The sequence below is a fragment of the Salvelinus fontinalis genome, chromosome 33, assembly GCF_029448725.1.
Source record: "Salvelinus fontinalis isolate EN_2023a chromosome 33, ASM2944872v1, whole genome shotgun sequence".
Taxonomy (NCBI): domain Eukaryota; kingdom Metazoa; phylum Chordata; class Actinopteri; order Salmoniformes; family Salmonidae; genus Salvelinus; species Salvelinus fontinalis.
This window is the reverse complement of record NC_074697.1, coordinates 8,758,115-8,776,219: the sequence shown is the minus strand read 5'-3', so window position 1 is coordinate 8,776,219 and position 18,105 is coordinate 8,758,115. Positions and strand designations below refer to the sequence as shown.

General features: G+C 47.7%; 1 protein-coding gene across 6 annotated transcripts in view; it reads right to left on the bottom strand.

Annotated features, from left to right (window-relative positions):
- LOC129832536 (roundabout homolog 1-like) overlaps positions 1 to 18,105 on the bottom strand; it is a 448,098-nt gene that overhangs the window by 96,667 nt on the left and 333,326 nt on the right. For all 6 annotated transcript variants that reach the window (XM_055896657.1, XM_055896660.1, XM_055896656.1 and 3 more), the window contains 2 exons: positions 3,789 to 3,913; positions 2,053 to 2,224 (listed from right to left, as the gene is read on the bottom strand). In XM_055896657.1, coding sequence (XP_055752632.1) covers positions 2,053 to 2,224; positions 3,789 to 3,913 — 297 coding nt within the window. The remainder of the gene's footprint in view (positions 1 to 2,052; positions 2,225 to 3,788; positions 3,914 to 18,105) is intronic.

The following is an 18,105-nucleotide window of genomic DNA, read 5'->3' as shown; positions in this document are numbered from 1 at the left end:
AGCGAAAGAACGTAAAAATGAACAATATTGAGTGAAATTGAAGAGAAGAGAAGAAAAAGAAAGGTGTGCAGAGAGACACACAAAAGGCAGAGAAGAGCGAGAAAGTCACAAACACAAGGCAGCTGTGTGGTATTTGAAGAGAGTGAAGGTAGCGAAGGTAGATGGAGAGAAAGAGACAGAGACAATGAAATCCAATTTTCACAACTGGAAGCGATTTTCCAATCATTCAGCAGCAGGAGTTGACCTTAGCCAAACAAATGTGGTGTAATTAAAATAAAACAGGCTACTATACAAGTCCTCTTCCTGCAGCTCCAGACTCCTGGCTGCCAGTGGAGACATAGACACTCACAGCCCCCCCAGAACATGGGGAAAAAAACTTCTAAATACCTAGCAGACAAAGTTATTACCATGGATAATTTTCCCTCCCTCCTCCTCATCCTCATCCTCCCCTTCATCCTTCTCTCTGGGCGTTCACCAGTCGACACACACAGATTTAATTAAATGTGCTTCATTAAATCTCCATTATGTAGATTACCACTGAGGCCGTTATCATTAATGATGTTAATACTGCTATTGATAACCAATTTTGCCAGCGCTGCTGATTTAGTCAGAAGCATGAGGTTGTTCAGTTCAACGACAGGCACTCAAATGAATAGCAAATCCATTATAAAATGGGATACACATACAGAGTGAAGGACACACGTACGCCTGTATATTTACACACACATGCAGTGTAGTATATTACATGGGAGACTGGCTCTTTGGTGCTGGTGCTGGTGCTGGTGTAATTACTAAAACATTGTCACTGTGACCTGTAATTACCAGATCTGCCCAGGGAGAAGAGGAGGCCTGTTCCCTTTAATAACTGTTATTATCTCCTCCTTCTACCATCTAACAGGCCCTGCCAAACCACAGAGAGAGGGAGAGCAAGGGAGAGAGAGAGAGAGGGGGGAGAGGGGGGGGGGGGGGGGGGGGGGGGGAGAAATGAGAGCGAGAGCAGGCCCAGCCACAAAGGTCAAGGGAGGAGGTTCTAAATAAAGAGGCCTTTCTGGAGAGAGAAAATTTAATCTAGGTGAGAGGTGTCTGGTTATAGAGGGTTGAACCTAGGTGAGAGGTGTATGGTTAGAGAGGGTTGAATCTAGGTGAGAGATGTATGGTTAGAGAGGGTTGAACCTAGGTGAGAGGTGTCTGGTTAGAGAGGGTTGAATCTAGGTGAGAGGTGTATGGTTATAGAGGGTTGAACCTAGGTGAGAGGTGTCTGGTTAGAGAGGGTTGAATCTAGGCGAGAGGTGTCTGGTTAGAGAGGGTTGAACCTAGGTGAGAGGTGTCTGGTTAGAGAGGTTTGAATCTAGGTGAGAGGTGTATGGTTAGAGAGGGTTGAATCTAGGTGAGAGGTGTCTGGTTAGAGAGGGTTGAACCTAGGTGAGAGATGTATGGTGAGAGAGGATGGAATCTAGGTGAGGGGTGTCTGGTTAGAGAGGGTTGAATCTAGGTGAGAGGTGTATGGTTAGAGACAAAATTATAGTCACCGTAGAGACTAAGTCGCTAAGGGAACTCTGGGACTAGAGCCAAGGTCACTAGAGCCAAGGTCACTACACTACCAGGCTGGCTGCATTGACTGAGTGATTAGAGGTTTGAACCAGGCCTCACCACAAAGACAGATCCATCCACCAGCAGGCTAGTCTGTTAATGAGAGGAGACTCCCAGAGGAGGCACCAGCCAGCGTGAATGTTACACTGCCAGGAGCCAACAGCCCAGAGCCAAGAGGCAAGCCAGGCTCCTGGAGAAGACGAGGCACCACAGAGTCTCCACCTCTGACAGGAGCACAGTCTGGCCAAAACTCTACAGACCTCAATACGTACATTAGACACTTAAATATAGCACAAGTATATTATTATGTAGTTATTCAAATCCCTACATGTCTTTGTGCCAAGGTGTGACAATATCACCAATATGTCTCCAAGATCTAATTCTGAGAGTCCCTGATTGGCGGAACCCCTCCTTCTGAAAACTATCTGTTCTCTGTGATTGGCTCTCTGGGCCGTCACTCACCGTCAGTGACCTCCAGCAGGGCCTTGGTGATGACAGAGCCAGCGATGTTGAGGGCCTGGCAGCTGTAGTAGCCCACGTCTGAGCGCTCTGCATCTGTGATAGTCAGGTCCCCCGTTTGGGAGACGGAGACGCGGCTAGAGGGCTGGGGGGGCTGGTAGGAGAAGAGCAGGTTCTAGAGGGTGGAGAGGAGTGAAGACAGGGCAGATAAATACAGAGAAGAGAGAAGACAGGTATAGACAGAGAAGAGATAAGACAGGTATAGACAGAGAAGAGAGAAGACAGGGCGGATGTAGACAGAGAAGAGATAAGACAGGTATAGACAGAGAAGAGATAAGACAGGTATAGACAGAGAAGAGATAAGACAGGTATAGACAGAGAAGAGAGAAGACAGGGCGGATGTAGACAGAGAAGAGATAAGACAGGTATAGACAGAGAAGAGATAAGACAGGTATAGACAGAGAAGAGAGAAGACAGGTATAGACAGAGAAGAGAGAAGACAGGGCGGATGTAGACAGAGAAGAGACAGGAGAGATATAGACAGAGAAGAGAGAAGAGAGATATAGACAGAGAAGAGAGAAGACAGGTATAGACAGAGAAGAGAGAATACAGATATAGACAGATAAGACAGGTATATATAGAGAAGAGAGAAGACAGGACAGATATAGACAGAGAAGAGAGAAGACAGGTATTGACAGAGAAGAGAGAAGACAGATATAGACAGAGAATAGAGAAGACAGGAGAGATATAGACAGAGAAAAGAGAAGACAGATATAGACAGAGAAGACATGTATAGACAGAGAAGAGAGAAGACAGGACAGATATAGACAGAGAAGAGAGAAGACAGGTATAGACAGAGAAGAGATAAGACAGGTATATATAAAGAAGAGAGAAGACAGAACAGATATAGACAGAGAAAAGAGATGACATATAGACAGAGAAGAGAGAAGACAGATATAGACAGAGAAGAGAGAAGACAGATAGACAAAGAAGACAGGTATTGACAGAGAAGAGAAAAGACAGGACAGATGTAGACAGAGAAGAGAAAAGACAGGACAGATACAGACAGAGAAGAGAGAAGATAGGTATAGACAGAGAAGAGAGAAGACAGGTAAAGAAAGAGAATAGAGAAGACATATATAGACAGAGAATAGAGAAGACAGGACAGATGTAGACAGAGAAGAGAAAAGACAGATATAGACAGAGAAGAGACAGGACAGATATAGACAGAGAATAGAGAAGACAGGGCAGATAGAGACCGAGAAGAGAGAAGACAGGGCAGATATAGACAGATCAGATATAGACAGAGACAGATCAGATTTAGACAGAGAAGAGAGGAGACAGGGCAGATATAGACAGATCAGATATAGACAGAGAAGAGAGGAGACAGGACAGATATAGACAGAGAAGAGAGGAGACAGAGCAGATATAGACAGATCAGATATAGACAGATCAGATATAGACAGATCAGATATAGACAGATCAGATATAGACAGATCAGAGAGGAGACAGATCAGTTATAGACAGATCAGATATAGACAGATCAGATATAGACAGATCAGGTTTTATAGGTGTAATCATAAAATGTATATAAATCATATAGGACTATCATTAAAAAAAGAATGAAGACTATGATATGACTACGATTTACTACTTATTTGTATTTCATTTTTGTTCCATAAGCATTCCTCAACATGTGCTCATGTTGGGTTCCTGGTGTACAGTAGATCCCCTCTCACCTGGCTGCCCTCCCTCTGCCAGAAGATAGCAGGTTGAGGGTTTCCTGTTGCCTCACACTGGAAGGTGACGGTCCTCCCCACCGCCACCACCTGGTTCCTGGGCCGCACCACAAACACAGGGGGCACTAGGGGAAGGCAGCGGGCTGTTAACTAACATATTGACACAGCATCACATAATAACATCACACAGAGATATTAGGCATTACAGTTTCATTTGAATGGAAAACAAAGGAATTTGAATGTAACAGTTAAGGTCTCTGTATTTAAATGAGCCTTGGATAAGGTTTCAGGTGGTCTCTGTTCAGAGCAGACTTTGGGCGTTGCTGGTGTGTGGACGGAAGATTATTCCAAACTGAAAGTCAGTCCATTCCATAATGCAGGCTGTGTATATATTAACAGTTTAATGAATAGAGAAAACCGGAGTGTGAACTGCTGTGGGTCTCTGCATTAGCATGGGCAAGGACACAGAACAGAAACATTTACATGGAAATGGGGGATAAATGAGCCATCTGTCCAAGCTGACACCCTCCAGTAGGAGCATCCATGCATCTTAATGACAAACTCTGCTTCAGAGTGAAGCGCTATGTCACCGCCCAATGTCACACACAGAGCTCTGCAGTGACACCGGGCCTCGCTGTGCTAATAGGCCTGTGTGGAGGGACACACCCGGAATGCTGAGGACCACTGGCTGGGCGATTTACACCTTCATCTCAGAGGACAGCGGGTGCGTACGCCTGGAGAATACAGTATTACTACGCCCCAGACATCTTAATGCTGATACGGGCCAGGTATCACAGACATAAAAGCAATCTGCAGCCTGTCACTCCACATACAGACACAATTTGTCCACAGGTAAGATGGGATATTTGGTAATGCATAAAGCAACACAACAAGGGGTGGGGGAAGTATAATGAAATGATTTGGTTTTACCTTGGATTACTCAGACCATAGAGCAGATTTTTACCCATTAATGTCCTTTTGTCACTGTTGCCCGTGACAACTGAAACATGAGTGCTGATTGGTGGGAGGAGGGTGATGGGAGGAGGATGGAGGGGGTGGTGCTGTGACAGCTTCCTGTCTCTGTCATGGCGTCAGAGTGAATAGGTGACAGGTGACATTTCAACTTACCAGACACGACTAAAAGGAAACAGAAAGACAACAGAACAACACACAAGGCAAAAGATGAATAAATAAATCATAAACAACACCATGAAATACAATAACATGATTAGGAAGGAAGGCAAGAATAGCATTTTCCATGGGTAAAAATAATCATGTCATTGTTACTGAATGAATATGAGACATGTGGGGCCAGTCCAGCGGGAACTGAAGCACATTGGTGACTCATTACATATGTCCAAATAATGCAGAAAAGCAAAGAATAGCAACAACAAACACGTAGTACATCCATACACGTTCAACAGTATTCTCTGCATGACGTTGTTCCAAGACTCTGTCTTTACCCATGTTTCCTCAAGAGCACATATTAAAAGAAATATGAACAACTAAACAAAAACATAATTTTAAGAAAAACAAAACAGATGATGAAAAGTGTTTATTCTCCAACCAGGTTGAAGGAAGATGAAGGTAAGGTCTGTCCTCTCCTCTCCTCTCCTCTCCTCTCCTCTCCTCTCCTCTCCTCTCCTCTCCTCTCCTCTCCTCTCCTCTCCTCTCCTCTCCTCTCCTCTCCTCTCCTCTCCTCTCCTCTCCTCTATCTCTTGACTAATGAGGTTTTAGAGTCTCCTGAGGACCAGCCCCTCTCCAACCACTAAGGGTACAGCCTTGCATATGGACCACCATGCCATAAAACCACAAGGTGAATGTTAACTGTCACTCTCTGGCCATAAATCTTCCCCAGCCAATCAGTCACCTTATCTAATCTGTCTGCCTCAACGGCTCCCACAGAAACATAAACGCTGTCACTCAGAATAATGACCCTCCCCTCGCCCCTCCCCCCACTTATCACAGGCTTTAAATGCAGATGAGGCTCACTTCAAAAGGTGTGTATCCGTGTGTCGTACCAAGAAGAAATCGCTGTCTCTCTCTCACACACACACACACACCTACACAAGACCGCATTCACACCAATAAATACAATGCAAACACACCAATAAATACACACCCTCACACACACCCTCACTCCCTACAGACACCTCCCTATACATACCTCCCTACAGACACCTCCCTACAGACACCTCCCTACAGACACCTCCCTACAGACACTTCCTTACAGACACCTCCCTATACATACCTCCCTACAGACACCTCCCTACAGACAACTCCCTATACACACCTCCTTACAGACACCTCCCTACAGACACCTCCCTACAGACACCTCCCTACAGACACCTCCCTACAGACACCTCCCTATACACACCTCCCTATACACACCTCCCTACAGACACCTCCCTACAGACACCTCCCTACAGACACCTCCCTACAGACACCTCCGGACAGACACCTCCCTACACACACCCCCCTACAGACACCTCCCTACAGACACCTCCCTACAGACACCTCCCTACAGAAAACTCCCTACAGACACCTCCTTACAGACACCTCCCTACAGACGCTCCCTACAGACACCTCCCTACAGACACCTCCCTACAGACACCTCCCTACAGACACCTCCCTACAGACACCTCCTTACAGACACCTCCCTATACATACCTCCCTACAGACACCTCCCTACAGACACCTCCCTATACACACCTCCTTACAGACACCTCCCTACAGACACCTCCCTACAGACATCTCCCTACAGACGCTCCCTACAGACACCTCCCTACAGACACCTCCCTACAGACACCTCCCTATACACACCTCCCTATACACACCTCCCTACAGACACCTCCCTACAGACACCTCCCTAAAGACACATCCCTACAGACACCTCCCTACAGACACCTCCCTACAGACGCTCCCTACAGACAACTCCTTACAGATACCTCCCTACAGACACCTCCTTACAGATACCTCCCTACAGACACCTCCCTACAGACAACTCCCTACAGACACCTCCTTACAGACACCTCCTTACAGACACCTCCCTACAGACACCTCCCTACAGACACCTCCCTAGAGACACCTCCCTACAGAAACCTCCCTACAGACACCTCCTTACAGACGCCTCCCTACAGACACCCCCGTACAGACACATCTCCCTACAGACACCTCCCTACAGACACCTCCCTACAGACACCTCCCTACAGAAACCTCCCTACAGACACCTCCTTACAGACACCTCCCTACAGACACCTCCCTACAGACACCTCCCTACAGACACCTCCCTACAGACACCTCCCTACAGACACCCCCCTACAGACACCTCCCTACAGACACCTCCTTACAGACACCTCCCTACAGACACCTCCCTACAGACACCTCCCTACAGACGCTCCCTACAGACACCTCCCTACAGACACCTCCCTACAGACACCTCCCTACAGACACTTCCCTACAGACACCTCCCTACAGACACCTCCCTACAGACACCTCCCTACAGACACCTCCCTACAGACGCTCCCTACAGACACCTCCCTACAGACACCTCCCTACAGACACCTCCCTACAGACACCTCCCTACAGACACCTCCCTACAGACACCTCCCTACAGACAACTCCCTACAGACACCTCCCTACAGACACCTCCCTACAGACACCTCCCTACACACAACTCCCTACAGATACCTCCTTACAGACACCTCCCTACAGACACCTCCCTACAGACAACTCCCTACAGACAACTCCCTACAGACGCTCCCTACAGACACCTCCTTACAGACACCTCCCTACAGACATCTCCCTACAGACGACTCCCTACAGATGACTCCCTACAGACACCTCCCTACAGACACCTCCTTACAGACAACTCCCTACAGACACCTCCCTACAGACAACTCCCTACAGACATCTCCCTACACACACCTCCCTACAGACACCTCCCTACAAATACCTCCCTACACACCTCCATTCATGTGTATCTAAGCCTGTAATGAGGTAAGCCTACCTCTGACATGCTGCTGTGATCACAGTGGTGGACCTGGAACCTGGAGCGAGAGGTCAGCTCTAAACCTGTCTGGAACCTGGGGGGGAGAGGTCAACTCTAAACCTGTCTGGAACCTGGGGGAGAGGTCAGCTCTAAACCTGTCTGGGACCTGGGGGGGAGAGGTCAGCTCTAAACCTGTCTGGAACATGGAGGGAGAGGTCAGCTCTAAACCTGTCTGGAACCTGGGGGGAGAGGTCAGCTCTAAACCTGTCTGGAACCTGGAGGGAGAGATCAGCTCTAAACCTGTCTGGAACCTGGGGGAGAGGTCAGCTCTAAACCTGTCTGGGACCTGGGGGGGGAGAGGTCAGCTCTAAACCTGTTTGGAACATGGAGGGAGAGGTCAGCTCTAAACCTGTCTGGAACCTGGGGGGAGAGGTCAGCTCTAAACCTGTCTGGAACATGGAGGGAGAGTTCAGCTCTAAACCTGTCTGGGACCTGAGGGGAGAGGTCAGCTCTGAACTTGTCTGGAACATGGAGGGAGAGGTCAGCTCTAAACCTGTCTGGAACCTGGAGGGAGAGGTCAGCTCTAAACCTGTCTGGAACATGGAGGGAGAGGTCAGCTCTAAACCTGTCTGGAACCTGGGGGGGGAGAGGTCAGCTCTAAACCTGTCTGGAACCTGGGGGGAGAGGTCAGCTCTGAACCTGTCTGGAACATGGGGGAGAGGCCAGCTCTAAACCTGTCTGGAACCTGGGGGAGACGTCAGCTCTAAACCTGTCTGGAACCTGGGGGAGAGGTCAGCTCTGAACCTGTCTGGAACATGGGGGAGAGTTCAGCTCTAAACCTGTCTGGGACCTGGGGGGGAGAGGTCAGCTCTAAACCTGTCTGGAACATGGGGGAGAGTTCAGCTCTAAACCTGTCTGGGACCTGGGGGGGAGAGGTCAGCTCTAAACCTGTCTGGAACCTGGGGGAGAGTTCAGCTCTGAACCTGTCTGGAACATGGGGGGAGAGGTCAGCTCTAAACCTGTCTGGAACATGGGGGAGAGTTCAGCTCTAAACCTGTCTGGGACCTGGGGGCGGGGAGAGGTCAGCTCTAAACCTGTCTGGAACATGGGGGAGAGTTCAGCTCTAAACCTGTCTGGAACCTGGGGGGGAGAGGTCAGCTCTAAACCTGTCAGGAACCTGGGGGGGAGAGGTCAGCCAGCTCTAAACCTGTCTGGGACCTGGGGGGGAGAGGTCAGCTCTAAACCTGTCTGGAACATGGGGGAGAGGTCAGCTCTAAACCTGTCTGGAACATGGGGGGGAGAGGTCAGCCAGCTCTAAGCCTGTTTGGAACCTGGGGGGGAGAGGTCAGCCAGCTCTAAACCTGTCTGGGACCTGGGGGGGGAGAGGACAGCTCTAAACCTGTGTGGGGGCTAAAATGCCGCGCAGCGCTGGGGCTGGAGTGTGTTTTTGTCTGTGTCAGGCTCCATTGTGTCTGTTAGCGTGTGTTTCTAAACTCAGCAAAAAAAGAAACATCCTCACTGTCAACTGCGTTTATTTTCAGCAAACTTAACACATGTAAATATTTGTATGAACATAACACGATTCAACAACTGAGACATAAACTGAAGAAGTTCCACAGACATGTGACTAAAAGAAATGGAATAATGTGTCCCTGACAAAGGGAGGGGGTCAAAATCATAAGTAACAGTCAGTATCTGGTGTGGCCACCAGCTGCATTAGGTACTGCAGTGCATCTCCTCCTCATGGACTGCACCAGATTTGCCAGTTCTTGCTGTGAGATGTTACCCCACGCTTCCACCAAGGCACCTGCAAGTTCCCAGATATTTCTGGGGGGAATGGCCCTAGCCCTCACCCTCCGATCCAACAGGTACCAGACGTGCTCAATGGGATTGAGATCCGGGCTCTTCGTTGGCCATGGCAGAACACTGACATTCCTGTCTTGCAGGAAATCACACACAGAACGAACAGTATGGCTGGTGGCGTTGTCATGCTGGAGGGCAATGTCAGGATGAGCCTGCAGGAAGGGTACCACAAGAGGGAGGAGGATGTCTTCCCTGTAACGCACAGCGTTGAGATTGCCTGCAATGACAACAAGCTCAGTCCGATGAGGCTGTGACACACCGCCCCAGACCATGACGGACCCTCCACCTCCAAATCGATCCCGCTCCACAGTACAGGCATCGGTGTAACGCTCATTCCTTCGTCAATAAACGCGAATCCGACCATTAGCCCTGGTGAGACAAAACCGTGACTCGTCAGTGAAGAGCTCTTTTTGCCAGTCCTGTCTGGTCCAGCGACAGTGGGTTTGTGCCCATAGGTGATGTTATTGCCGGTGATGTCTGGTGAGGACCTGCCTTACAACAGGCCTACAAGCCCTCAGTCCATCCTTTCTCAGCCTATTGCGGACAGTCTGAGCACTGATGGAGGGATTGTGCGTTCCTGGTGTATATCGGGCAGTTTTTGTTGCCATCCTAAACCTGTCCCGCAGGTGTAATGTTTGGATGTACCAATCCTGTGCAGGTGTTGTTACACATGGTCTGCCACTGCGAGGACGATCAGCTGTCTGTCCTGTCTCCCTTTAGCGCTGTCATAGGCGTCTCACAGTAAGAACATTGCAATTTATTGCACTGGCCACATCTGCAGTCCTTGCAGCATGCCTAAGGCACGGGGTTGAACCTAGGTGAGAGGTGCTGCCTCATTGCAGCATGCCTAAGGCACGTTCACGCAGATAGAAAGGCCTCTTTAGTGTCCTACGTTTTCATAACTGTGACCTTAATTGCCTACCGTCTGTGAGCTGTTAGTGTTTTAACGACCGTTCCACAAGTGCATGTTCATCAATTGTTTATGGTTCATTGAACAATCATGGGAAACAGTGTTTAAACCCTTTACAATGAAGATCTGTGAAGTTATTTGGATTTTTACAAATTATCTTCGAAAGACAGGGTCCTGAAAAAGGGAAGTTTCTGAGTTTATATATGTGTGTGTGTGTGTGTGTGTGTGTGTGTGTGTGTGTGTGTGTGTGTGTGTGTGTGTGTGTGTGTGTGTGTGTGTGTGTGTGTGTGTGTGTGTGTGTGTGTGTGTGTGTGTGTGTGTGTGTGTGTGTGTGTGTGTTAGCATGTGTGTGTGTAGATCTGTAAAATATTTTTCACTAGCCGCTTAGACCTGTCCTGATCAGCCACAACAAGGCCATAAGCAGCCTGTATGTACATTGGCATGCTGTAACCATCACAAGGCTGTACGGGATTATTATAGAAAACAGAAAGGAATCCTTCTATTTAGTTACATTTGTAACATGATAAAGTTTGATATGCTGTTGATATTTATATGTAGGAGATGTGGAAAGCGGCAATAAGAGTCCTGGCTGTGTGTGGCCTGGCTTCTAACAGCTTATTCTGGGTCTAATGTATAGTACCCTTCATGACTGACTACAGAGGGCTTCCTTGATTAATATGAGAACAGCTAATGAAGAGAAGGCTCTGCTGTACACATTGGAGTGGCTAGATGATGTAGGTTCCCTTGCTAACTCTCTCTGGTTGTTTAGGCAGAGCTTGTATTTCTCATTCAAGTCCCTTTCCATGGGTTGTTAGTCAACCCACTCTAGGGGCTTCCATTCCAGTCCCTTTCCATGGGTTGTTAGTCCTACCACTCTAGGGGCTTCCATTCCAGTCCCTTTCCATGGGTTGTTAGTCAAACCACTCTAGGGGCTTCCATTCAAGTCCCTTTCCACGGGTTGTTAGTCAAACCACTCTAGGGGCTTCCATTCCAGTCCCTTTCCACGGGTTGTTAGTCAAACCACTCTAGGGGCTTCCATTTAAGTCCCTGTCCATGGGTTGTTAGTCAACCCACTCTAGGGGCTTCCATTCCAGTCCCTTTCCACGGGTTGTTAGTCAACCCACTCTAGGGGCTTCCATTCCATTTGTCCTTTCCACAAATAAATCACAACTAATGGCAAAATGACCAGCGGAGGGAAGCCCATTGGTTCCCTGCATTATTTTACCGGTGAAAAAAATATTCCAATGGCGAATATCCATCCCATAACAAAACACAAACACCACCACAGAAACAGGATGTCTGTAGTTTATATCACCTTTATTTAACCAAGCCCATGGTGTGGCCATTCATGTGTTTCTTACCTCAATAAATGGAATATTTGACTTAACGTGTTTATAAGTTCAGAGGAGGTGTTACAGACAGGCAAACACATGTGAAAACAATAATTCACTGATTAAGTTAGTAATGAGAGCAGAGCAGTGAGAAAGAAAAATAGCCCCTGGCACACGGTACAATGCTGACATTGTTCACTGAGGATCTGGCCATGAGAGGTGTGAAGAACAAAAACACTGTCCATTCTGGAATGAATGGGCCAAACAAACCAGCATATAACTATTTTAAGATTTCACTTTAGAGTTGTGATAAATGAGTATAATACTTTTGATTCAACCAAAAACGATTCAATATACTATTCACATAACATATTGTAATCAATAAAATATCGAATCATGTTTCCAGCTACAGGTCGCAATACTGTGACGCTGTGAACTTTCCTTCTCGATCCAAGCCCGATCCAAGCCCGATCCAAGCCCTTAAATGGGGCTTCAGTAGCCTCATCTGGGAGTTACTGGCAGAGCTTTGAATTCTTAGAATATTGACATTAATTCCACATAGGAGCAGAATATCTCATTTACTCCACTGTAATACACCGTCTGAGCCAACAATTCACTACCACTGAAATTACATTCAACCAGTGGCAACTGTCTAAGAAATCTTAAGCAACGCATTAGCAGCCTTCCTGTCCTGAATATTTTAGTAAATAAACATTTTATTTGTGCCTTAATCTCTCCCTTTGGGTTCCTTCCCTCCTTCCTGTCATCCCCTGTGATCTGACAGGACACTCATAATACATTTTATATCGATAACACGTATGACAGATCAGTCATTTAATGCGCTTGCTCTCCTGACAAGCATCAGACCGGAAGCAAATATGACACGACAAAATCCTCTCTCCCTCTCTCCTTCTCCCTCTCCCCATCCCCCTCCTCCTCTCCCTCCCCATCCCTAGCTAGAGGAGGTAAACACTTCCGTTAGTTATTAAGTGGCACAAAGTCTTTGATGATGCACTCTATTTACTGTGAGATGCCCTACCTCACCCTGCATGCTTCCTCTAACACAGGGTCTCACCTCATCCTGCATGCTTCCTCTAACACAGGGTCTCACCTCATCCTGCATGCTTCCTCTAACACAGGGTCTCACCTCATCCTGCATGCTTCCTCTAATACAGGGTCTCACCTCATCCTGCATGCTTCCTCTAATACAGGGTCTCACCTCATCCTGCATGCTTCCTCTAACACAGGGTCTCACCTCATCCTGCATGCTTCCTCTAATACAGGGTCTCACCTCATCCTGCATGCTTCCTCTAATACAGGGTCTCACCTCATCCTGCATGCTTCCTCTAATACAGGTTCTCACCTCATCCTGCATGCTTCCTCTAATACAGGGTCTCACCTCACCCTGCATGCTTCCTCTAATACAGGGTCTCACCTCATCCTGCATGCTTCCTCTAATACAGGGTCTCACCTCATCCTGCATGCTTCCTCTAATACAGGGTCTCACCTCATCCTGCACGCTTCCTCTAATACAGGGTCTCACCTCATCCTGCACGCTTCCTCTAATACAGGGTCTCACCTCCTCCTGCATGCTTCCTCTAATACAGCGTCTCACCTCCCCCTGCATGCTTCCTCTAATACAGGGTCTCACCTCAGCCTGCATGCTTCCTCTAATACAGGGTCTCACCTCATCCTGCATGCTTCCTCTAATTCAGGGTCTCACCTCCTCCTGCATGCTTCCTCTAATACAGCGTCTCACCTCCTCCTGCATGCTTCCTCTAATACAGGGTCTCACCTCATCCTGCATGCTTCCTCTAATACAGGGTCTCACCTCATCCTGCATGCTTCCTCTAATACAGGGTCTCACCTCATCCTGCATGCTTCCTCTGATACAGGGTCTCACCTCATCCTGCATGCTTCCTCTAATACAGGGTCTCACCTCATCCTGCATGCTTCCTCTAACACAGGGTCTCACCTCATCCTGCATGCTTCCTCTAATACAGGGTCTCACCTCATCCTGCATGCTTCCTCTAATACAGGGTCTCACCTCATCCTGCATGCTTCCTCTAATACAGGGTCTCACCTCATCCTGCATGCTTCCTCTAATACAGGGTCTCACCTCATCCTGCATGCTTCCTCTAATACAGGGTCTCACCTCATCCTGCATGCTTCCTCTAATACAGGGTCTCACCTCATCCTGCATGCTTCCTCTAATACAGGGTCTCACCTCATCCTGCATGCTTCCTCTAATACAGGGTCTCACCTCATCCTGCATGCTTCCTCTAACACAGGGTCTCACCTCATCCTGCATGCTTCCTCTAATACAGGGTCTCACCTCATCCTGCATGCTTCCTCTAATACAGGGTCTCACCTCATCCTGCATGCTTCCTCTAATACAGGGTCTCACCTCATCCTGCATGCTTCCTCTAATACAGGGCCTCACCTCATCCTGCATGCTCCTCTAATACAGGGTCTCACCTCATCCTGCATGCTTCCTCTAATACAGGGTCTCACCTCATCCTGCATGCTTCCTCTAATACAGGGTCTCACCTCATCCTGCATGCTTCCTCTAATACAGGGTCTCACCTCATCCTGCATGCTTCTTCTAATACAGGGTCTCACCTCATCCTGCATGCTTCATCTAGGGGGGGCGAGACCGAGTCAAGACAGAGACCAGAGGGGGGTGAGACCGAGTCAAGACCGAGACCAGAAGGGGGGGGGGGCGAGACCGAGTCAAGACCAAGACCAGAGGGGGGTGAGACCGAGTCAAGACCGAGACCAGAGGGGGGGTGAGACCGAGTCTAGACCGAGACCAGAGGGGGGTGAGACCGAGTCAAGACCGAGACCAGAGGGGGGGTGAGGCCGAGTCAAGACCGAGACCAGAGGGGGGGTGAGACCGAGTCAAGACCGAGACCAGATGGGGGGGGGCGAGACCGAGTCAAGACCGAGACCAGAGGGGGGGGGCGAGACCGAGTCAAGACCAAGACCAGAGAGGGGGTGAGACCGAGTCTAGACCGAGACCAGAGGGGGGGCGAGACCGAGTCAAGACCGAGACCAGAGGGGGGTGAGACCGAGTCAAGACCGAGACCAGAGAGGGGTGAGACCGAGTCAAGACCGAGACCAGAGGGGGGGCGAGACCGAGTCAAGACCAAGACCAGAGAGGGGGTGAGACCGAGTCTAGACCGAGACCAGAGGGGGGGCGAGACCGAGTCAAGACCGAGACCAGAGGGGGGGCGAGACCGAGTCAAGACCGAGACCAGAGGGGGGGGCGAGACCGAGTCTAGACCGAGACCAGAGGGGGGGCGAGACCGAGTCAAGACCGAGCCCAGAGGGGGGGGGGGGCGAGACCGAGTCAAGACCGAGACCAGAGGGGGGGCGAGACCGAGTCAAGACCAAGACCAGAGGGGGGTGAGACCGAGTCAAGACCAAGACCAGAGGGGGGTGAGACCGAGTCAAGACCGAGACCAGAGGGGGGTGAGACCGAGTCAGATTATTTTTTGTCCAATTCAAGACCAAGACTGTAGTTTTGTCGAATCAGCACCATAATAGGAGTTCTAAAGGTCCAGTATTTCTGTTCATATTTCCGAACATGTGGATTCTTTACACATTCAGGATAGTGAAAAAATGCATCCTGGGGGAAAATAGAGCCACTCCACAAATTATTACTAACCCAAACACAGTGGGGAACAATGGGTCTTCTACACTTTCAGAGAGGGGCTAACGATTTATAAAATAATGATTATAATAATAATAATGATTATATTATTTTCAATGATGTTCTGATTTAATCTCTTTAGTTTTTGTTGGAAAGGGTTAACACTGAAGAGAAAACAATATCCAATATGGATATTTCTTTGCTGGTCTCTGGGGAGATAAATCTAGCTAGCAAAGTCAGCCATTGGCTAGGCCATCAGAAGCCAGATAAAGGCATCTGCCATTCACCTGTATTAGGGCAAAATGTTGGAGTGACAGTGGAATCAATGAATTAATGAGTTGGACTGTTTTTATAAAAACACATGGAAACTTCTGCCTTCTTGAAGTGAGCAATAGTTTCCCCACTGTCTAGCTAGCTAGCTTTTGTTGTGGGCTAGTTTGCAGCAGCTGAAGAATAACTTTCAACAAGAAGGTAAGTTTCAAATGATCATCATCATCTGGTGAGTGGAACTGTGTTTTTTATTGCAGCACGCTTGTTATCAGCCATCTCTTTGAAAATAACTTGTGTGTGAAACATTGTTGCATTTCAACTGGAACTGACAGCATTTTAGGTTCCAGGAAGAATATGACACATAAACAATCTAAGCAACCACTTACATATGATAATTTTCACATTGGGAATGTCGTATACTAACACATTTGTGAAAATTCTATAGCAATATAGCGTTGGAAAGCGTCCATGCGTTTGGATAATTAATAGACGCTGCAGTAAATAAAACTGAATAAAAACATCTGTCTTGTCCAGGACCGGAGTCTACACAAACCGATGCACTATAGCCCCGGCCTCCCGAGTGGCGCAGCGGTCTAAGGCACTGCTTCTCAGTGCTAGTGGCATCACTACAGCCCCTGGTTTGATTCCAGACTGTATCACAACCGGCCTTGATTGGGAGTCCCATAGGGCGGCGCACAATTGGCCAAGCATCGTCCAGGTTTGGTCCGGGGTAGGCCGTCATTGTAAATAAGAATTTGTTCAATTGACGTGCCTAGTCAAATAAAGGTTAAATAAATAAAAATAATTAAAATATGGATGCAGTTCAATGCATGATTAATTTAATTCACCAAAACATTTATTCGTATTCAAAAAAATATTGCCATCAGGTTGTAAAACACAATTTCAGTTTCAATAACTCAATATTCTGGACAAAAACAGACGAATGTAAATAAGGCTGTGATTGTCAATATAATCAGACTAACCAGGGCAATGATCACAAATCAGTCATAACGTGGCTAATAGGCAAGCGTATGTATTTATGTAGCAATCTAAAAACACAGAGCCTAACATTAGCTAGCTAGCTGCTAGGAGGATGTCTTGCCATTGGAGGACTGGGTGAGTGACTGACTTTTTCCCCTCATATAATTTTTTGGTGGCTATACACAGCTAGAGATGCAGGTGTCATTTGGTTAGCTAGCAAGAACTTGAACGACTGTTATCCAGTTAGCATATCTCTTGCATTCGCAACAATTCACAAAAAAGAATAGTTAGTCAAGAACGCTCAAGATAACATGCAAACAGCCTAACCAGCTCTGCTACGGCAAGCAAAATGGTGAGAGTGAGGTGTGTTTGGAAGTAGCTAGCTAGTGTAACAGTATAACTTTAAACCGTCCCCTCGCCCCGAAACGGGCGCGAACCAGGGACCCTCTGCACACATCAACGACGGTCGCCCACGAAGCATCGTTACCCATCGCTCCACAAAGGCCACGGCCCTTGCAAAGCAAGGGGCAACACTACTTAACCTGTTGGGGATGGGGGCGCTGTTTAGACTATTTATGCTAATTTGGCTAATTTTTGAAACGGCTTCCCACAAAATCCTTGATCGTACAATATGCATATTATTATTATTATTGGATAGAAAACAGTCTATAGTTTCTATAGGAGTTGAAATTTTGTCTCTAAGTGGAACAGAGCCCATTCTACAGCAATTTCCCTGACATGGAGTCAGATTTGAGAAATGTTGGCCACTCTTCTGAAGTCAGTTAAAAGGGCACTGTCATTGCTATGACTATACGGACATTTCTTACGTCTTCCCCTGGATGCCTTTACGTGATGACGATTCCAATGGGGTCGATTGCGCGTTCACAGGCCCTATAAATCAAAAAACCCTGTAGCTAGCAAGTCTTTCCTTGCTGCGTAACGCGCGTGCTGGACACCGACCCGCTCCTGTTCCAAGCGTTAGTTTAGCCTGTTATATTTCTCCGGTCATCTTTTCACTCGTTATAGGAGTTAAAAACATCATAAGGTAGTTAATTTAAAGCGTTTTATAGCAATTTATATCCGTTTAGTGCAATTTTGGGACATTTATTTTTGCAACGATGTGAAAAGTTGGGCACGCTTTTCAGTTCATCCCGAACGCAGTTGACATTTCCACATGGCAAGAGGACAGCTTTCCACCAAAAGACGATTTCTCCCAAGAAAGGATCCTTTGCCCAAGATACTGATGGAAGAACAGCTCAAGGTAGGACATTTTTATTATGATAAATCGTGTTTCTGTCGAAACATTTTAGTGGCTT